This window comes from Dermacentor albipictus, chromosome 3 (assembly GCF_038994185.2).
Source record: "Dermacentor albipictus isolate Rhodes 1998 colony chromosome 3, USDA_Dalb.pri_finalv2, whole genome shotgun sequence".
Taxonomy (NCBI): Eukaryota; Metazoa; Arthropoda; class Arachnida; order Ixodida; family Ixodidae; genus Dermacentor; species Dermacentor albipictus.
In genome coordinates, this window is record NC_091823.1 from 160585693 (window position 1) to 160608377 (window position 22685).

Consider the following 22685-nt stretch of genomic DNA (forward strand, 5'->3'; position numbering starts at 1 on the left):
AGGCACCAAGCAAGTCCATTCCTACTTGTTCGAAGGGGGCTCCTGGGGGTTCTATTGGTTGAAGGAGGCCTGCGGGTTTTAATGGAGGCGTTTTGCGTCTCTGGCAATCCCGACATGTTCGTACATAATGCTGCACTGAATTCAATAGCTTTGGCCAGTAGTATTTGGCATGAATTCGGGCGAAGGTTCTGCTCACTCCGAGGTGTCCTGCTGATGGGTCATCGTGACAGGCTTCTAAGATTTCCGATCGCAAAGCTGAAGGAACGACGAGTAGAAATTTCTCTGTGCTGTGCTCAAAATTTCTTTTGTACAGGACGCCATTTCTTAGCACATACGATGACAATCCCCGGCAGAAAACTCGCGGAACTTGGACGGGGTGTCCCTCAAGGTGCCTGATGAGTAGAAGCAACTCGGCGTCAGACTGCTGGTGTTTGGCCATCTCAGATGTGGTCACGGCTCCTAGAAACGGGAATTCGTCTCTATCGTTCACAGGAGCAGATTCGACCGGAGCACGTGATAAACAATCAGCATCACTGTGCTTGCGACCTGACTTGTACACAACCGTTATGTCGTACTCCTGCAGCCTCAGACTCCATCTAGCAAGTCGTCCAGAAGGATCTTTCAGGTTTGCAAGCCAGCACAATGAGTGATGGTCACTGATTGCTCGGAACGGTCTACCGTATAAGTATGGGCGAAATTTTCCTATGACCCATATTACTGCGAGGCATTCTTTTTCGGTGGCTGAATAGCTGGTTTCAGCCCTCGAAAGAGTGCGGCTAGCGTATGCAATCACTCTTTCCTCTCCGTTTTGCCATCGAACGAGGACGGCACCAAGTCCTAAATTGCTGGCGTCTGTATGGATGTCTCTTTCCGCTTCCTCATCAAAGTGCGCAAGCACCGGGTGGTTTTGGAGTCGTCGTCGCAGCTCATTGAATGCATCTTCTTGTTCACTGTGCCATACAAAAGGCATATCTTCTTTCGTTAATCGCGTTAACGGCTCGGCAATCTTCGAAAAGTTTTTAACGAAACGCCTGTAATAGGCACAAAGTCCTAGGAATCGCCTAATGGCCTTTTTGTTGGTTGGTCTAGGAAACTTTTCTACTGCTGCGGTCTTCTCAGGGTCAGGACGGATGCCTTCGGAGCTAATCACATGGCCGAGGAAAAGGAGCTCATGGAAGCCGAAGTGACATTTTTGTGGCTTTATCGCCAGCCCTGCTGAACTAATAGCTTCAAGCACAGTCCTTAGTCGTTCCACATGCTGAGCAAAGGTGGTAGAAAAAATAACGACATCGTCAAGATAAACCAGACAGGACTGCCACTTTAACCCAGAGAGCACAGTGTCCATCATCCGTTGGAAGGTGGCAGGTGCGGAACAGAGGCCGAATGGAAGTACCTTGAATTCGTATAGTCCGTCTGGTGTCACGAATGCTGTCTTCTCACGATCACGTTCGTCCACTTCTATTTGCCAGTATCCGCTTTTGAGGTCGAGAGAGGAAAAGAATTTCGCATCCCGTAGTCTATCGAGAGTGTCATCGATCCTCGGAAGTGGATAGACATCCCGCCTTGTGACGACGTTTAGCTTCCGATAATCAACGCAGAAGCACAAGGTCTGATCCTTTTTCTTTACTAGCACCACAGGCGAAGCCCACGGGCTGGTCGATGGCTGAATTACGTCGTCTCTAAGCATTTCTTCGACTTGTTTGCTGATGATCTCTCTCTCCTTCGGTGACACTCGGTAGGGATGCTGGCAAATAGGCCTCACAGCTTCATCGACAATGATACGGTGTCTGGCGACGGATGTTCTCTGGACTTTCGATGTAGTTGAGAAACACGAGGCGAATTCTCGTACAAGGTTCTCTATTTGCTGCTTCTGGCTAGGTGATAGTGCTGCTTCGATGTGGACGGATGCGAGTATGGAGTCTACGTTGTCAGACTCTAGTAGTGCACCATCGGAAGAGCTCAAATCCGTGATCTGTTCATAATCGTTAAGGCGGGCAATGACGGTTCCCTTCGCAACATGCTGAACTTCATTTCCAAAATTAGTCAGGAAGACATTTGAACACCCGTCACGCAGCCGAACAAGGCCCCTTGCCATACAGATCCCTTTTTCGAGTAAGACCCCAGTGTTACTGTCTGCTATTCCTTCATAGTCGCTGAATACGGTGCTTCTTACGGCGACAGCTATGCTGGATCGTGGGGGTATCGTGACATCGTCGTCTATAACCTCAAGCGCATCGAATTGTTCTTCACACGCGAATGTCGCGATGGCGTGCTTCGTTGAGAACGACACACAGGATTCCTGCAAGTTGATAACTGCACCGTTTGCCTGCAAAAAGTCCATTCCAATAATTACATCCCTTGAGCATTCTGATAGGACAATGAAACTGGCGACGTATGTAAAGCCGCGTATTCCGATCCTAGAAGTGCACCTGCCCACCGGGTTGATAAGGTGTCCACCGGCGGTTCGAATTTGCGGTCCTCTCCAAGGAGTCAGCACTTTTTTTAGTCTTCTGGCAAGTACTTTGCTCATAACGGAATGGTCTGCGCCTGTGTCTACTAAAGCAGTAATTTCGCAGCCGTCTATAAACACACATAAATCGGAAGCTACGTCACTCTTTTCGCAACTGCTCTCGCGTCCGTCGTTATGTTTCAGAATCAGCGCTGGAGGCTCCGTTCTTGCGTCGACAGCGGCCTCACCTCCACAGGTCGCCGGTATTAGTTTTCCCGACGTGGGCTTTGGGGGCGTCGCCTTGGGGAGCTTGAGGATGGACGCGGGCTCGGTGACCGATACCTCAGCGGCACTGTTGACCGAGGTTGGTGTTGCTGTGAAGTCTGCGGGCTTTGGCGCGTTGACAAATACTCCTGGATCTCGACAGGGCGTTCACCGTTTCTTGGGCAAGGGGCGTTTATGGAAAACCCCCGAAGTCCTGCTCTGCGGTATTCGCACATCCTGTAGAGATGACCAGCTTCGCCGCAGTGGTAGCACAGCGGGATTCTATCAGGAGTGCGCCATATGTCAGCTTTCCGGAATCTCGTCTCCGGCGGAGACGGCAAGAACCGAGGTTCGGGTACATGCGCAGTTGCCGCGACGAAAGTACGTCCTGGAGATCCTCTGAGTACCTCGGCGTACGATACCGTCGGCCGTACCGGTGACAACGCTTGCGGCTGTGCTGGTGGGTGCTGTTCGCGGACGGCTTGTCTCACTTCTTCGCGAACCACTTCTGCTAACGAAGAGACCTCTGTGGGGCGGTTGTTCCGCTGTTGCCTCTGGAGCTCTTCTCGAACCACAGACCTTATGAGTTCTCGTAAGACCTCGACGCTGTTCCCGAGCATTGCCGGCATCGCATCCATAGAGGCTACGTTCATATCGCGGTTGTAGAGTCTCGCACGCTGTTGAAGAGTCCTTTCCATAGTTGTCGCCTCTGATCGGAATTCGGCGACGGTGCGTGGAGGGCTGCGAACCAACCCAGCAAAAAGCTCCTGCTTCACACCGCGCATCAGGTGCCGAAGCTTCTTGTCCTCGCTCATGCTCGGGTCGGCCCGGCGGAACAAGCGGGACATATCTTCGAGATACATTGCCACGCTTTCGTTGTTTCGCTGGCTTCTTGCTTGCAAAGCGGCTTCAGCTCTTTCCCGGCGGTCTGTGCTCGGATATGTGGCCAACAGCTCCCGTCGGAAGTCATCCCACGACCGGAGGACAGCTTCGTGGTTTTCAAACCGCGTTCGCGCACACTCTTGCAACGCGAAGTAAACGTTGCGGAGCTTCCGGTTTTCATCCCATCCGTTGTAGTCCGCGACGCGCTCGAAGCCTTCCAACCAGTCCTCGGCGTCTTCGAAGGTGTCGCCGTGAAAAGGCTCGGGCGTTCCCGGCTGATCAACCACGATGCGGGTTGAGGCTGTCTGGGATGTCATTTCTGTATTGTCTGCTGCTGCTGTTATAGTCTGCTCCGGCAAAAGAGGAAACTCGGGCGGCTCACCACGTAGGCGACGGCTCGTGCGCTGGTGGACGGGCGTAAGCTCGTTGGGTCTGAGCTGGCGTGGTTCAGGGCTGCTTTCTCCAACTTGAATTGGGCTGGAAATCATTACCCCGCACCTCCACCAGAATTGTAACGGACAGTTAAGGGAATACAGATACAACTATTTATTGTGGGCGAACTTGTGCCCTGGGGTAAATAAAAAGCACTGCCGCGGTCCAAACGGGAGATCAGGAAGGCCTTCTTCTTCTCTCTCGAGCATCGCTTCACCTCGTCTTCTTCTTGTAGACGCCGACAACGGCCACCTGCGATGCGAGTGCGTGCGGCGAAAACACGTGCCATCATTTCGTCGTCTTTTCCTTCAATACGCCGTTGTCGTCTTGAGGGGGCGCACGAACCTGCGCGCGTTGTTTAAATGTTTCTGCCTTGTATCAATATATATATATATATATATATATATATATATATATATATATATATATATATATATATATATATATATATATATATATCCGGGACCACCGCAGCAACTGTTGATGCCAGTGTACTCGTACTTAGATCTATGCTTTTGAGTTAGAAAAATAGTAAAAGTGCGCAACAAAATTAGTGGAAGTACTGTTTAAAAAACTTAGTACATAGAAATGGTCGTCATGAGAGGGCATTTTTCTCTTGAAAAACAACTACTGCGCACACCGGCCACTCTTCTATCGACTGAGAATGGCTATACAAACAATGATATTGTTACAGGAAGAAGGCAGGCCCACGAGTGTAAAATAATGCATATTTACAACTGCTGTATATGGCGTTCATGCAACGGCCAGTCTTCGTCTTTCGCTAGTTCATGTCGCCTTCTTCTTTCCCTTCACCGTAACATCACCCTCCCGGCGGGGTTGGCGCCGTCCCGGTGCAAGTTATAAGAGCCTCACTTAAAGGGGGGGACATATATATATATATATATATATACATATATATATATATATATATATATATATATATATATATATATATATATATATATATATATATATATATATATATATATATATATATATATGTATTGATGAGGGAGTGGGGCGGACCACAAAAAGCCACGAAGTCCAAGGAAGCATAGTACCTTTCGCTGTTTCGGCATCAAGCATGACTAATTGATTATCACTACGTATAGGTTCCCTTATTTTGAGGAACTAAAGCGCCTGGAGAAAAGCCTTGTTCAAACAAAGTTATATAATTGAGCACGAACTCAATATCACACGTGTGCAAGACCAAAATATGGACGTATAGTAGGCGCAGGCAGCATGCTGTCTACTTGGAAAACTTATTTCCTAAGCTCATTGCTTCTATTGTACAGCCAGTCTAGCGATATCATGTTACGGGCTGTACATGCAAGCATTTTGTGCCAATCGGCCCAGTGCAACACTTCCTTGCTTATTATTTGGTTACAATCGCCAGATAAATTCTGACGGCAAATTTCGTTTGCACACCTGCAAGCGTGACGTTACTGACCTTCACTTCCAGTGATAGGCGGGTTAACACAACGCACCATTTAAGAACGGAAGAGAGAAACCGGCTGGAGGCGCTTGCATATATCGTCCTATACAGTAATAGAAAGAGTTAGCATATCGTGAAATATTTTCGTTAGCGTTAGCGATCGACCTAGCGCAAACGCTATCGTACCATTCCGAGCGCTGCAGAACGTTGTCTTTTAAAATAGTGGAACTAAGCGGTCCGCTAACGCAGACAGCTGCAACTCAGCTTATATGTAAAAGTCCACTAGACAAAATCAAAGCAAATGCACATCATATATGAATCTAATTCGATACTGTGTCCGCATTAGCAGAGCCATGACCATGGTGGCAATTTGCACTTCCGCAAATTATTATGCTGTACTTTATGCGCCATCTGCAGTAGAAGAAAACATCCGTAATCTAGGACCTCTGAGATAAATGATGCATTATGAGCCATAAATTGTTCCTATTTGCTCCGATATTTAGGGCTGCACTGCGCAAGCACGCGCCGCCGAATTTCGGAGGCCTTGCCCAACTAGTTTAGCAGCTCTTGTTAGGCCTAAGGCGCCAGAAAATTGAGAACGCGTCACAGAAGCAGCACTCCGTTGTCGCTAATGCTTTGCCGTTGAAGACTATACTGAAAAACACAAAGTAAATACATGTATCGCTTGTGAACGGAGGAGCCAAAGTGTGAAGACGACCGCTTGATAGATTCAAAGCCGGCGGCTGTCGCCTCGAGAACACCACCACATTCCTGAGGCAAAACCGCCTTTGCTGGTATTAGCGTCTAGCAGTAAATGGCAGAACTATTGGAAGCACGCAACGCGCGAAGCTGTCCTAGGGTTCTGCGCGTGCGCAATCTGGCCTCGATACTTCGTTGCTTGTAGCATGCTTAAGCTAAACTAAAACTCTTTTACACCGTTAGGCTGTATAATAACGAGCACTGCAATTAGTTAGTGAACCAACCGGAGGGGGAATTCGGCGTCAAAGGGGTTCTAGAATGTTCGCATTACGCTATCCGTGGCTGCCTATCATTAACCCATTAGGGACCGCTTTCTTGTTTTTGCTTGCTATCTTGAAATAAATCTAATATATTACCTTAACTTTGTACTGATAATTCACATGCAAAAAATTATTACTCTTGCCTAATTAGTTTTTGAAATATAGCCCGTGACCATATGGTCACACTGGGCCCTTACGCTACAGCAAAATACGCGAAGTGAAAAACATTTATTTCAAGCCATAAAACGTCGCAAAAAACATACATAGCCAGTATATAGTCGAGCACATGTTTAGTGTGATATGGTTTAAATCATGGAATACACATGCCGACGTCATACTTTGTGCATTTTGTGTGCACCGCATTGTTGCAATTATCTCATGCACACCTCCGCCTCTTGCCATTAGACTTGGTCATACCGTGTACCAGTCAGGACATCACCAATCTTTGGAATTCTGCGTTGACCAGGTCCTCTAGGCTTATTGTCCCATCCCATCAGGTAGCTTTGTGCAATTTGCCTGCGGAATTCCACCTGCGTGACGTTGAACCCTGTGTTACGAATGAGCGTCCAAGTGGTGCTGATAGATACATGACAAAGTGAAAATCATCCACCACCACTTTTTGCCACGGATTGCAATCCTGTAGGCGCCTGCATTTGCATCAATCTGGTCCGTACTTCCCATAAATCTTGTACTGAGCAACAGTGTTTGGACGGGCCACGTTGATTCGCTTCTTCTGAACACGAGTGTACCTGTCTGCAGACGACATTGGCTCTACGCCGTGAATGGTGCTTACGATCGTTACTACAGAATTGTCCATCCAGCGGACGACAATTATCCCGTTGTCGCTGAGCACGGGCTCTTCGTGCCCGCGAGGTTGGCGCTTGACGAATTCTGGTCGAGCGATAGGGCATTCTTTGAGAACACGGTTCTACTTCACTGTGCCCATGCCTTCGTAGCCCTGTGCCTTGAGATGCCTGAGTGGCGGCATGCTTGTGAATAAATTATCAAAATAGAAAAAGAAAGGAAGGTCGTGCGTCTCTGCTGCGAGTTCATCCACCATTAGGAGAAGTGGCGCCGCTGCTTTTCCGAAGTCCTTTTCATATTTTTTAGGTGTTCCAGGATCCCCTGCTTGCCTTGATACACGTTGAAGTTTACAAGGTATCCGTTCTTGGCATTTAGGCACCATACTTTATGCCCGAAGCGGATAAGCTTTCCGCGTATGAACTGTTTACAGCCATGAAGGCCATAATGCTCAATCATACTTTCGTCATACCTCAGGTGACGCACAGGTCGAAAGTGTTCCAGAAACCTTGCTTTCAATGGTGCCATCAATGGACGCAACTTTGTCAACTTGTCACTAAGTGATAGGCTTGCATTTCGCTCAGTGCAGGAATCTCATTATCTGTACGAAGCGATTTCTTCGCATAGCATTGTAGGGCATCGTGTTGAGCATATCCGTGCCATTGTCCCAATAGCACTTTTTATCTGGCAAGCGGTTATAGCCGGACAAAACAAGTACTCCAAGAAAACTTATCTTAATTCTTCTTTGGTAACCCCCGGATCAGGCATATTCAATATAACGCATACTTTCTTGTTTTTTAGACTAGCAGCTCCACGACGGCTTCGTCCAAAAAGAGTTCGAACAACTCAACAGGTGAAAAGTCCATGTAAGCAACAAAGTTTGCGTCGGGAAGTAGGCCAAGGCTCTTCTGGAGATCACCCTTCGTCCAGTTAGAAGCAGTGGATAATTTCGCAGGAATGGCCGCATCAACTACAGCAGAAGAAACGTCTGATGTTCCGTCACTTTGCCCGCCGGGGTCGTTGGGGTCCGACTCGCATCCACCAATGCGGCGTCCGTCAGAGAAAACAGTTTCAGCACAGGCTCATAGCTGCCGCCCGCTTAGATTGTCAATGAGCCCATCTGAGTCTTCATCGGCCGAGTCTACATCCAAATAGGTGCTAGCCTCTGGCGGCTCGATATAAGTCACTGACACGTCATCCTGTTCCTCTTCGAGCATTTTCACTATTTCTTCCAAAACCTACCTATTCAGACAATAAAATAACAAATAATCACTTCCGGAATGCGCCAGCAGCCGTGCAAGAGATGAGAATGCAGTTTAAGAAAAATAAAAAGTTAGGTATCCTAAAGGCCAAGCCTGACCATATGGCAACGCTCAAGATAATGTATTCGTTCATGGATAAATCAAACGTAATTTTTTCACAAATGCTCATCGAAGGTCACATATTCAAAGAGCAATATGGAGGTAACGATATCCGACTATTACTTAAAACAGTAGTGACAAAAAAAACACTTAACCCTTGGAGCGAGGCACCGCGACGCTACTCGCAAAGCAACACTTATTCCCGCCTTTGCGAGGGGCTCCCACAAAATTACTGACAGCTGCTGACACTTGGTATCCATTAAGGAAACTCTAAACTTTCAATCAGCCTGTCAATGGCAATTTCGGTGCTATTTTGTTAATCTTAATTATACGGGCTTGCACACATATAATATTAGGTTTACACACTTCAGTAATGCGGCTTCATTGATTGCGTGTCTAAAACATTACTTAGGCGCATTTTCGCGGCATTGCGACTTCTAAAGTCTCGTTTCACTCAAGTGTGCTGCAACAGAATTACGAAGGAAGCGGCAACGAGATTTGCTTGACGTATCGTTTCCTCGTTCCTGCAGAGGAATTGAATTGTATAGTTACTATACCAAACAAACTTTGAATACAGCTAAAAATATGACAGAAAGGATTGATGTCGAAGCAATTTTAATATTGCACAGAAATATTTTGTCATATTATTACTGTCTTGCTGCACGAAATACGAATGTTTGTGGCGTTGACAATTCAGTGTTTACTGGGCAAGAAAACTGAACTCTGGAACAAATTCTGAAACTTGCTAGCGTGCACTTTTTCACGTGGCTAGACATGAGTCAACAATGCAAATGTACTGTCAAATAAAAGCCATAAGATCTATTATCTCCAACTTAGAAGTTCAAGAGGTTTGCCTTACTATCTGTAAATAGTTTAGTTTACAAACTCTTACGTAACCTTGGGAATCTCTGAAACGCGTATTTATATGCGATGTAGGCAAGCAAAAATTCACAGACAATGTGCTGTACATGCCTGAAGGCATTGAAAAGAGTCCCAGCTCGAGCTAGATGGTTATGCAGGATGAGTAAAACAATTTTACTCGATGTTTATGTCGACACCATCGTATGCATGTCTGCATTGTTCCTCTATTCAAGAAAGTGATGAATGCGGATGACGTAATACTAGAAATAAACACAAAACGCATTACCTTATTTGTTGCTCGCTTTTGGACTACGAGATGCATTGATCAATCAATCAGGTATAATAGGCACTTTTTGGGAAAGTACGTGTGTGTGTTATTGCGTATATACGCGCGTGCACATATATTTTGACACATGCACATAATACGTATTCTGTGTCGCTCTGAGCAGAACGCGTTTATAGATATAATCACAGCTGACAGCTATCTGTCACACAGAGAGCTGTGTTCTTGAGGAAGGCTTGGTTAATGGGCAACTTTATGCGACGAAGCTTACACACACTGGAGTTGTATTTACGAAGCAGACAGCGCGACGCAAACAAGGATAAGTGTAGCGACTGTCTGTCACTGATGAGTCCCCCACCCCTGTGAAGTTCAGTTACATCACCAGGCGGCCAGTATTCGATTCAGTGCACGGCTAAGAGCCCGTCAGAGCGACACCGAGCGTTATCACAGACCGCTTCGTCTGGCCAGGAATCAACAAAGATGTTCGAAGCTGGGCAAGATGCTGCCGATCCTGTCGAGCTGTTAAAGTGACCCGGCACACGCGTTCAGTGGTGGAGCCGTTTTGACCACCAGAGAGCTGTTTCGATCAGGTGCACTTAGACTTTGTGGAGCCTCTTCCGCCCTACCCGTGTTTCAGGTACCTCCTCAGGTGTGTCGACCGGTGCTAAAGGTGGCCTGAGGCGACGCCTCTACAAGACATCACGGCCGAAACAGTAGCGGAAGCATTTGTTGCTACATGGGTATCGCAGTACGGTTGACGTTTGCGAATAACTACAGACCGAGGCAGACAATCACAAAGCTCGCTTTTTTCTGCCCTGGCAAGACTGCTCGGCACGGGCCTGCATAACACACGGCTTACTACACACAGAGAAATGGCACGGTCGAGCGTCTCCACCGACAAGGGTAGGCGTCATTGACCGCCACGCTCGACAGACCACTGGGCGGAAAGGTGACCCCTAGTACTACTGGGCCTGCGAACAACAATCAAGGATGACTTCGCAGTCAGCGCTGCCGAGATGCTCTATGAACCCGCAATCCGCGTTTCAGACCAGGTTTTATGCGCCCAGCAAGGCACGCCACCAACGGCGGCGCAGCACGTAGAGAGGCTACAATCCTGGCTCGACCAGCTTCGACCTACACCCACACGTATCGCCCGCGGGCAGCTTGTGTTTAGTTTTGCGACAATGGAAACAACCACGCACGTCTTTCTGTAGCGCTACTCTGTCAAGCTACCGTTGACTCCTTCCTATGAAGGCCCCTTTCGTATGGTTTCGCGTTCAGAGAAAACGTTGAAGATTGACGTACGCGGCAAAGAAGAGACAGTGTCGTGCGGCCGTCTGAAACCCGCCTATAATGAACATTAACGCTTCATTTCTCTCACCATTCACACCTGAGCCTCCGGCATTCTAGGGGGGGGGGGGTCGCCTTGTAGCGACCGTCCGTCACTGTCATTTGTTCCCCGCTTCTATGCAATTCAGTTACTTCGCCTAGCCTCCGCGCGGGGTTCATTGCCTCTGCTTTTTCTTGGGACTTGAGGTGGCTGCCCGACAGGGGCGCCACTACTGTCACTCGGCAAACCTGTTTTACTGTGGAATAAAGCCAGTCTACTCTTCGTTCGCAGCCTGTCAAAACTTGTATTACTTGCCTCCGCTAAACCGAGCTGCCAACATAAGTAATTACTACGGGCAATAGCACTCCGCGGATTGGTGACAAACTCGTCCTGTAAACGTTATCATCAACACTGGCGTACTTTTCAAAGCAAATGTGAGTTTTATTTACGGCAGATATTTCGCGCAGCTCGGAACAGGAGTCGTCGAAGTAGACTGTTGAAAGAGTTCCTCGAGTTGTGCGAATACACAGCGAGCTTCGCTCAACCTCAGAAACGCTTTCAGCCGTATGCGCCGATGCGCCCGATGCTGAGTCACCCGAACACTAACGAAAGTGATCCTTCTCCCATGAGCGACTGTATGGGGTTAGAGTAGCGAGAGGCTAGAGTAGCAACAGCTATCACTCCGGGAGACGGCCGACGACGACGACGAGAGACGAAATCACGGCGAGGTCGGAGAAGAAAGCGTGACGCTAAATATTGCCAATAAGACTTGCGGCAATGCATGCGACTGTGTAAACATTGATACGAATCTGCGGGATGTTCGCACAAAAAAAACAACGAAAACATTTATGTGCAATTCATGAAATAGGTTTCTTGACCTGCACGTGCACCTTCGGCGCTTTCCTGGTATACATTCTTAAATGTCGAAAGGAAGCGATAGCCGCAAGGGATGAGCAGGCTATTTTCTGGAAAGATCTGCGTTATTACAGCTGTGCTGGAACGATGTAATTGATGCTACGCACTGTAAAGATTGCTGTGCTGTGAGAGGTCGTACAAGAAGTCATACATGATAGCCTGTTTTCCTTGCGAGATGGCATAATACGGGACATCTTTCATGTAGTAGTTCGTTGATAAGCGCGAATTGAACAATGTTATAATAGGAAAGTGCATCTACAGCAGGCCGCGTTAACATGACGGAGAACTTAAAAGGAAATGCTCTTTCGGGAATGTCATTATGCCAATTTTAATGAACTTAAGAGCAGGGTAGACCGTTATAACATTTCACAGCAACGACCTAGCCTAAATCACCCGAGTAGCCCATGCTGTGATTCTAAACATTAACAACGACGTCAGAAGGCAGTATAATAAAGCGATTCTATTTATAGCTGAATTATATGTGATTCTGTGTAATACACGTTCACAAGATAAGTAAAACTGAAAACTTCGTGGATTCCTTAAGCACCTTAATGACAGCGGCTACGTCGGCTGCTTCGGTAGCGCCGCAGCAAGCTGATAGCGAAAGTTTAAAGCCTCACCTGCACTGTGGTTCTGATTAAGTGGGGAGGTTGTCCCGCTTCGGGTGTCTCTACTAGGCAACACTTGAAAGCACTATAATATGTAGTGCCTGCCTTAGAAGGCGTCCAATATGGTAGGCTTTTTCTCGGTGTCGCAGTGCCAGACGTGCACAACGCAGTCCCGTGACTGCCTTCACAATGTGACCACGGGACAAGGAGTGGCGAGAAGCTTGGATCGCGAAGCTTAGAACCGGCAAACAGCCATTGGCTACAACTCGGGTGTGCAGAAAGCACTTCCGCGAGGAAGATTTGTGATACGGTGTCGACGAGCCGGTATTCGGGGTGTAGCAGAAAGCGCGCACTGAGGCCCGAGGTAATGTCATGAAGCTTTTCTCTATGCTAGGTACAGTCAAGTGCACTGAAATGGAAAGGGAACGGTAAGAACATTAAAAGAAGCATGCCAAATGGTTTAGGTTTCTGTTAGCGCCAAACAATGAATGCATCCTGGATTAAGAAAAAGCAGCAGCAGAAAATTGCTGGCTGAGAAGACCGATAATTATTTAGTGCGATCCACCGTGAGAAATATACATTCTGAAAGGTCTAATGATTTGGAAGACGCGAAAAAGGAAATAATTGAATCGTTGCGACGGCGCATCACAAGTCGCCGTAGTCGTCGAAGCCCCTAGTTATAACGAAATTATTTGAGCAGCTCTCATAGCGCCAACGGAACGACGGTTGCTTGTGTACTGCCAAAGGCTCATATGCTGCGGCCTAAAGCTCACGGCATGGTCCGAAATCGAACTCGAAGCGAAAGCGAAACAGCGTGCGTGGATATGCATGCAGACGGGCGGTCGGTCGCTGCGAACCCATAAAATCGCTGCATTGAGGCTTTGTTCTGTTATGCTACATTTCATTATACATATTTGATATAGGTTGCTCTCAGCGGTAGCCTATATTTCACGCAAGAAGCCCGTTCGGGTTAATCCGTCGCGACGGTGGGCGTTCACTCTACGTATTCGCCAGAATGATAGCGTCTGTAAACAATTGTGTGCGTTCTGTTTGTTCAAGTTTATTATTTTTGACAGTGAATATCTTGTTTGTTTCGACAGCACTTAGAGAAATGTCCAGGAGGTCGCCAGCGGGGAGTTATTATAGAGCGCCCAAAGCGAAGCCCTTGAGGAGTGCGTCGCCCTATCCCTCATAGCCCGTGAGTGAGGCGCTTCTCACAGATGGCGACTCCGTAAGTCTTCACCAAAGGGTATGCGTCATAATGAATCACATTTATCAATCGCCCGCATGGGCCACCATATATGTTGGCGCACATGTCCTGAGCAGTTTTAAAGGGAAAGCGTTACTGGCCGCGAACTTGCGATTTCGCCGTGGAGGTGCTCCGAGGAGGCACATGATGTCACAACGCGCGCCTCTCCATGGTGGATATTACAGCGAAAGCATTACTGGCCTCTAACTAGCGATTTTGTTGTGGCAGTCACCGAGGAGGCACATGATGTCACAAGGCGCGCCTCTCCGCGGTTATTACAGCGAAACCTTTACTGGCCGCTAACTAGCGATTTCGCTGTGGCAGTCTCCGAGGAGGCACATGATGTCACATTGCGCGCCTCGCCGTGGATATTACAGCGAAAGCTTTTGTGGCCGCAAACTTGCTATTTCGCGGTGGCGGTGCTCCGAGGAGCCACCTTATGTCACAACGCGCGCCTCACCGCGTATATTAGAGCGAAACCTTTACTGGCCGCGAACTTGCGATTTCGCCATGGCGGTGCTCCGAGGAGGCATATGATGTCACATTGCGCGCCACACCGCGGATACTAAAGCGAAAGCTTTACTGGCCGCGAACTTGCGATTTCGCTGTGGCGGTGCTCCGAGGAGGCATATGATGTCACAAGGCGCGCCTCTCCGCGGATATTACAGCGAAAGCTTTACTGGCCGCGAACTTGCAATTTCGCTGTGGCAGTCTCCGAGGAGGCACATGATGTCACATTGCGCGCCTCGCCGTGGATATTACAGCGAAAGCTTTTGTGGCCGCAAACTTGCTATTTCGCGGTGGCGGTGCTCCGAGGAGCCACCTTATGTCACAACGCGCGCCTCACCGCGTATATTAGAGCGAAACCTTTACTGGCCGCGAACTTGCGATTTCGCCATGGCGGTGCTCCGAGGAAGCACATGATGTCACATTGCGCGCCACACCGCGGATACTAAAGCGAAAGCTTTACTGGCCGCGAACTTGCGATTTCGCTGTGGCGGTGCTCCGAGGGGGCATATGATGTCACAAGGCGCGCCTCTCCGCGGATATTACAGCGAAAGCTTTACTGGCCGCGAACTTGCGATTTTGCTGTGGCAGTCCCCGAGGAGGGAGATGATGTTACATTGCGCGCCTCGCCGCGGTTACTAAAGCGAAAGCTTTTCCAGCCGCGAACTTGCGATTCGGCCGTGGTGGGGCTTCGACGTGGCACATGATGTCACAACACGCGCCTCGCCACAGATTTTACAGCGAAAGCTTTACTGCCGCGAATTTGCGATTTTGCTGTGGTGGCGCTCCGAGGAGGCACATGATGTCACATGAAGCTTAGAACGACAGAAAGTTGAGCTAGTTGGTAAGGATTCATAATGCAAAATAGAAGTGAGGCGTGCAGACAGGACACAAGAGTAGAGAAGTGGACAACACGAACGGCGGCGTTCGTGTTGTCCACTTCTCTACTCTTGTGTCCTGTCTGCACGCCTCACTTCTATTTTGCATTAGGATGTCACATTGCGCGCCTCGCCGCGGATATTAATGCGAAAGATTTTCTGGCCGCTAACAAGTGATTTTCCGTGGCGGTGCTCCGAGGAGGCAGATGTCACAACGCGCACCTCGCCGGGGATATTACAGCGATGGCTTTACTGGCCGCGAACTGGCGATTTCGCTGTGGTGGCTCCGAGGAGGCACATGATGTTACAACGCGTGCCTCGCCGCGGATATTTCTCTCTCTTTCTCACTCCCTAGTCACTGCGCATGCTCTACAAGTAACACCGAACTACAGGTGTTGCGCCGCTACCGCATAGAGAAAGAAATTCAACAGCAGGGCCACTGAGCAAAAACTGGCAACAGGAAACACGTCACGCCTTGTTGCAACTCTATCCGTAGTTTGGCGCGAGCATCGGGAAAAAAAGAATGTGAAATGAACTTACAGACGACGTCTTATTTTTTATTCTTTCCCACTCAAACGAAAAAGTTCTGTGGCTAAAAGAACTTATACTTTGCGACTTATTTTTCTTGCGTGACCTAGGAGCAAGCTAGCGGCACCACAGCGGCACGCCAGACGCAAGGTCGATTCAAATAGGTCGCGAAGCTTCGGGCGAAAAGCGGTTCAGTACAGATTGTCGCCGACATCAGCATGGGGGGTTATGGGAGCAGCGATTGAAGCGCGACTATGTTTGGAGGGAACAAACATTGGGAAAGAAAAACGCGTTTTTAATTCAAACGAGACACATTTAGATTCATTCAACGAAAATAAAATTCCTAGTCAATTTTATATATTCGTGACGAGTTAAGAAAATACAAGTTTAATTTCATTATTATTAATAAATGCATTTCTTTTCAGCGCCCATCGCTACAGGGGGCGTTGACGCCACTATCATTCGCAATGCAATGCACGTCTTGAAATGGGCAGAAAGGCGCACTCGTATCACCTGTTGAAATACGCCCCCCTCACAGTTTGTGCTTTCTTGCTTGTCGAAGTTTGTCTGAATTTGGTGACGCGGGTAGCTTCATTGCTTCTTAATCTTTTCAGTCAAAAGTAGTGAGTTACGACCGCCAGATAATTGTGTAGTTGTTTTCGTGCGACTGCGCTGGCCGACGGGCTTGGCATCCAACAATAGGATCAGCACTCTACACCTAAAGCTTTCGTCGGCCTCCAAAGAAAGTATGTTCTGTGCAGGGATGCGATTTCGACAGCCGTACGGCTGGCCTTTTCCTGCATCGCTTTCCACGCTGAAAGCTCGAAACGCCCATCAAGTCGAATGGCGGGGCATTTGAATATATAGCTCCAATGGAAGAACAACAAAACAAATTTCGCGCCTTCGAAAACAAAATGACGTCACTTCTGCTTTTAACGGACATGGCGTCACATTATTTTTTCTTCCGCCGGAAGTGTTCCCACCACATACAGATGGCGCTAAGCACCATGGACCGCCGATGGACAGCCATGTTTTGAATGTATGGGCTTCTATGAAGCTTCCCTACCAGGTATATTTACCTTGCCAGACGCGCCGTATGCATGCGTCATGCGCCAGACATGCCACCGAAACGAGCGATGCCTGCTGCGCATGTGGAGCTCGCCTGCTTCGCGACCTGTCTCTTTTCGATGTAGCCCGTTTTTTGGGCTCCTGTCGTTTTTCGATGTAGCCCGTTTTTTGGGCTCCTGTCGTTTTGTTGCGTTCCGCCTGCATTTCTAAACGGCACCGCTGCACTACTGGACTACAGCAAGGTGAGGAATTTTTTTGAGTCTGTGACGCACTTCAAGCACATTTAGGCTTACTGCACTGAACTTAACCTATAAAACAGTTCCGCCATACAAGCCTAGTTAATTTGAGTTAATTACTCGTACTGGGAGATGTTTGCGACGCTTTATATGAGCCCAAACATTATTATGACTTATTTCGGTAGTTTTTGGCCACGCTCGCCGCACCTGGCTTTGTGACGAAAATCACCGAGGCCATGTGACGCAGTTTCGCTTGCAGTGAATCTTACCGAGACAAGTCTTGGAGCTTTCTCTGACCCCAGACAATAGTGTAACTGATGTCGCTACTTTTTGGGGTACTTTTCAAGCACAGTGTCCGCGCTCGACGTAGTAGCGCAGTTAGCGAAAAGCATCTCAGCTGTGTGCCGCAGTTAGTTTCGCCTGCACTGAATCTTACTGGGAGAAGTTGGTGACGCATTCTCTGACCCCAAAAATTACTGTATTTCGTAACTTTGGGGGATACTTTTGAGGCATGCTCGCCACGCCTCGGGTTGTGACGCTGTTAGCAAAAAAGCAAGCCGGCCATGGTGAGTTAGATTTGCGTGTACTGAATTTTAGTGGAACAGGTTTGTGACGCATTTTATGGCCCTCTAACAACATATACCTTATTTTGGTACCCACGCTTGTCGAAGACGCGACGTTCGATTGCCGAAAGTGATAAGAGGGGAGTGTGTTGCTTGCGCCGGCAGGACGCGTAAAAGAGCGCCGATTAGCTTAAGAACTTGACATTTGTGTCTCTGAGCGACTGAAAACAGGTTTTCTTCTCACGAATCTATTTTGAATGCGACTAGAAGGCATTCTGCGAACGTGTAACATGGTCTGGCTGAGAGCCTGTGTTGTAGCCACCTCTGAGTACTTGGCGTACCATCGCGTCGACTGAGGCCAAGTTTGGAAACGCGCAGTCCCCCGTGTGCTTGTGCTCTTAAAGTGAAGGACATATTGCCCGGGGAGGGAGGGATGCTTGAAAATCTGATGTTTTCTTCAGATTTTATGGAATTGCTTGGGAGGATTCTATTTCCTTGGAAATGTATGTAAAAGTGAATTTATCTGTAAGCCGCTCATTCACCACTTACGCACGGTTCCCCTCGATCTACACGCAATATTCCTGTTAGGTGAATATACCAAAATGATACATGCTTGTAATTTACTTTTTTTTCAGCTGATGGCATCCGGTGGAGCTTCGTACGGCAAGGACTGCTGCTTACCTGGTGCCACAGCTTTAGATGAATGCACAAGAAGCCCGGAACGAGCATTTATATACAGCAAAATAAACATTTCATCATTTCAGAATACTTCCTGCGTTTTCTTTATGAAAATGCACGTGACACAGATTCGGCGGATGCTTGTAAAGATCGTTCGCAATCATTTCTACTAAATATTAAGAGTACTCTCGCCAAGGCCGTGCGTGGTTCAGCAGTAGAAGCGAAAAGAAATGCCGCGCCGAACAGCGGAGCCGGCGTGGCGTGTACGAACTGGCGTTGAAAACGCGCGCGCCTAAAACTGAAACCGGAAGATGTTAATACCATCCGCTTGGTGCGTTACAGTTAATTCGGCCGCTGGGATCTATGGGCGTGTCCGCTCACGAGACGTTAATTTGTGTGATCGCCAACAGTTTGTGCGCAGGCGCGAGTAAGAGCGAGAGCGACAGAGAAAATCTGGGGGCTTTTGCTCCTTATATATACGGCTCTGCCTAGGCACTACAGAGGAGGTTTCTTAACGCGTGTGGTAGCATTTGTCACGGATTGCAGACTCAAGCGTCCTTCCTTTCTTTAGATCACTATCATCATCATTATCCCCTAGACATGCCGGAATTATACGGAGTGCGGTCGAGTTTGTTTACGCTGTGCCGCTGTCTACCCGCGCGTTGAGGCAGTGGGCACCGGAAGAACGCCCTATTTGGCGATCGCTGTTTGTGTAGGGTCAAGGTTGTGACTGGTGTTGTATTTGTCGCAGGTCGCGTTTTTCGTCGCGACGATAGATTGCATTGTTTACAAGCCCTGCTCCAGGAGGGAACACGTAACCGGTAAACGGAGGCCTCAGGAAAGCGCCTGACGTTATAACAAAGAAGGTGGCGCAGGATCTCCAGCGCATCCAAGGGATAGCGGGGGGATCAAAGCTGGAACCAAGGTGGTCCGTGTGTTGCGGCCGCGTAGGCCGAAAAGCGCAGGCTTCTGCGAGCCAACGTCTACAGACCAATGCGGTTTCTATCTTTGGTATCCCCGTTTCCGCCTTGGTGTCCTCGAGGCGCCGCCACTAATCCGAAATAATGACACGTTGTCACAATTAGTAAAAAAACAGGATTGAATAAATAAAGTTACGTCCAGCCGCCAACTTGTGACGCTAAGTTCAGCACTACCGCGCCCCGCGTCTTCTGCAACACCAGTCAAAACTTCGCCTCTGAAGGTACTTCGGACAAATTTTATCGCGCCTGCGGCGCTGGTGCTGATTCAGTCATCGTCACCGGCGGCCATTCAGCCATTTGCGTTCAACCGCAGATGCTGAGGTGCTCTGCCTTGTGGATTTTCCATATATGCGGCCTGGGCTCTACTATACGGTCACTACTGCTCCCACACAAACATATGTGATGTTATTTACAAGGTACTTCGCCGTAAGGCGTGAGAAAGCTATGATCCGCCAAGACTGACTTAGCACGAGCGCCCTAGGTGCGAGACATTCTGTCCGACACAGTGGTCGCCAATTCGGGCGTCAGTGCCTGCAGCTTCACCTATATTCGCCAGCAGCCAGCGTCCGAGCGTAAACAAACTCGACTCCCGGCACCAAACGCAATGCCGCAAACGCATGCCGGCACGCCTAGGGACAAACGCCTACAACACGCACTAAGAAACCTATTCTGTAGTGCCTAGGCAGAGTCATTATTCAAGGTGCAAAAGCCCTAGATTTTCTCTTTCGCGCCCGCACTTCCCCGCGCCTGCGCACAAACGGCTGGCGATCCCTGAAATGAACGTCTCGTGTGTTCGCTCTTATTGAAATTTTTCTCTATGGCCACCGTTTGGTATGACGTCACACTGCGTTCCTCGTCGTTGCGTTCGCCTAGGCTCGCTTCGCCAGCTGCGTCGCATGCCTGATAACATGTCGGAGGATTGAAAAGGAGATCGCGCGTGCGCCGCAACCACAGTTGAGGCGACAGTATGGACGGCGGCAATTCTGACAAGCAGGAGGAGGCCTGGAGTCGACATCGGAATGAGCTGAAGAGGAAACGAATCGCCCAGGAAACAGACAAACAGCGCGCCGAACGACAGGCTAAATGCCGCAACATAACTAGACAGCCAGACTAACCTGGACTTGCAATCAATATTAACCAAGGCTAACCACGGTATGCCTTAGCTTTCGCTATGTATATCCTGGCATAGCCGAGCTAAGCCACTGCCAATTTTTTCGACGCCAGAAGGCAGCGCGTGCCACCTTTGTGCTCTCCAGCGTTCGTCGGCGCGCGTCTATATCCGAACGGACAGCAGATACAGGGTGTCCCAACTGTAATGCAACAAGATTTAGAAATATGCAAATGCCACGCAGCTGGACAGAAGCAATGAATTGTTCGTTGTCGCTTGGAGATACCGAGATTAATTTTGGCACTTCCGCTAATTACATAATTAGGAGAATTGCTCATATAATTAGAATTGCTCTCATATTATAAGTAGATGAAAAGTGTCAATAATAAAATTATAGAGCAACATGAAAAATTCCCGATACGGACTTCGGTTGCCCAATAGGTGCTACATAAAAGTTATATTTTTTGTCTCCCGGCAAAGGCGGCCGCATTTCTATGGGGGCGAAATGCAAAAGCACGTCTGCCCTTAGACTAAGGTGCCCGTTAAAGAACCCCGGGGTGTCCAAATTTCCGGAGACCCCACTATGGCGTGCCTCATAATGAGATAGTGATTTTGGCGCCTAAAACCCTGCAATTTTTTAAAAAGCCTTTTCCGAGCTTGAAGCAATCCCGCGAAGACACGCAAATTGCCGCGAGTGGCCAGTCGCGCCGCAATTTTGCGCGTGTTCGCGGGTTTGTTTCCCGCTCGGAAAAATACTGTTATGTAGCACGTATTGAGCAACAGAAGGCTCTTTAGGGAGTTTTGCTTGTTGTTCTATAAGTTTCTCATTCACACTTTTATAATCATGACACTTGATAATTTGATTTATTAAGGCTAATAGGCGACAAGCTAACAAACACGACTGGGTTAAAGCCCCGTTAAAGAAAGGACAAACTGAAATTAGCGACAGCTTTTTGCAACTGTATACATTGTCGGTAAATAATAAGACAAACAATAGCTCACAGCTTCCCTCTTTCTGAGATATTACAGCCAAATGAACACTTTCTGAATGGTTACGCTACCACGAAGGTAGCGTAACCATGATTGGGTCATGCTTGGGTCGTGCGATTCGATGTCGCAACTTGCAACAAACCAGTGCGTTCTCATCACCACTGGCCATTGTATTTTTTTGTTTGTTCTGCATACCTCATCGAAATTCCGTAAAAGGTGCTGATCGCTACGTGCCTCCGCTAATGTCTCATCAGGTGAAGTCTGGTAAATATCTGAAAGGTCAGTTTTGCGGTAGACGTCCATTCTGAGGCTTAATGTCAGGGCGAACCGGTTCAAGGGTTCTGGTACGTTGTAGATTAGGTTCAGCGCGTCCTCCTGCGAAAAATACACAAAGAGAAACTGGTTGTAGCCCCTCACCAGGTAGGAAGAAGTCGGAAAGGATGCGAATATTTCACCGAATGGTCTGAAATGTTTAAGAGGGCCGTCAGGAGCGCCCTGTGTAGAATTAATTCGGCACTACCCCGTCCAATATAAGCTGTATCGCGCGAGCCACACTCGGAAAATGCACTCTCCAGAAAAAAAAAGTGGACAGGAGTTGCCATCCCAGCAATGTTCATACCCCCTCCTTCCCGCCATCTGCTTGCCCGGTGTTGCACCTCAAGGTGATTCTACCGCTTGCCACCTTTTTGTTGTGCCCCTTTGGGCGATCCCTCCGTTAGCAACCAGCTTGTTGCCTTTGAAGGCGATACCACTGCAAGCGACCTGTCTCTCGAAGCTCCACCGACATTCCTTATTGGGTAGCGTGGCGTTGTCGGCGAGCTGCAGGCATCCGGTAGACCATGGCGACCCGAGCAAGGGCGAGACGACGTTTTGCTAGTGCGAAACTTGCAGTGTTTTATTCCATGGTAGTTGAAAGCAAATAAGAAGAGAATGAAGTAACAAGTATGAAGTACATGGTATGAAGTATATATCACAAGTACAATTCGGAGCCCCTTAAATAGGCTCTCTTACAATTGTGTGGGCGGGATCTTACTTGCGTCGATGACATGTGACAGGCACAAAGAGAAGGCCCCTCCTCCTGCAATACCAGGCACGGGTAAGAGAAGTCGATTCTCTTTTCGACGAATCTGAGGGGAGCGAAAGAGTGAATGACCTCTCCGGTGCACGTGGGCTCAGGCGCAGGGGGTAGAGGTAAGCACACCCGACGCCACGACCATGAGACGGGAAAGGGATGACGTAGCCCCCACGGTGCCCGTCCCC

At 48.5% G+C, this 22685-nt stretch overlaps 1 protein-coding gene across 5 annotated transcripts in view; it reads right to left on the bottom strand.

Annotated features, from left to right (window-relative positions):
* Positions 1-22685, bottom strand: part of LOC135905187 (uncharacterized) — a 260327-nt gene that overhangs the window by 56281 nt on the left and 181361 nt on the right. For 4 of the 5 annotated variants that reach the window (XR_011512957.1, XM_070536239.1, XM_070536237.1 and 1 more), the window contains one exon: positions 21621-21800. The exons of the other annotated variant lie outside the window; for it this stretch is intronic. Coding sequence is in view for 3 of the 4 variants with exons in the window: in XM_070536239.1 (XP_070392340.1) it covers positions 21621-21800 (180 nt within the window). In the remaining variant the exon portion in view is untranslated. The remainder of the gene's footprint in view (positions 1-21620; positions 21801-22685) is intronic. 5 annotated transcript variants of the gene reach the window in all.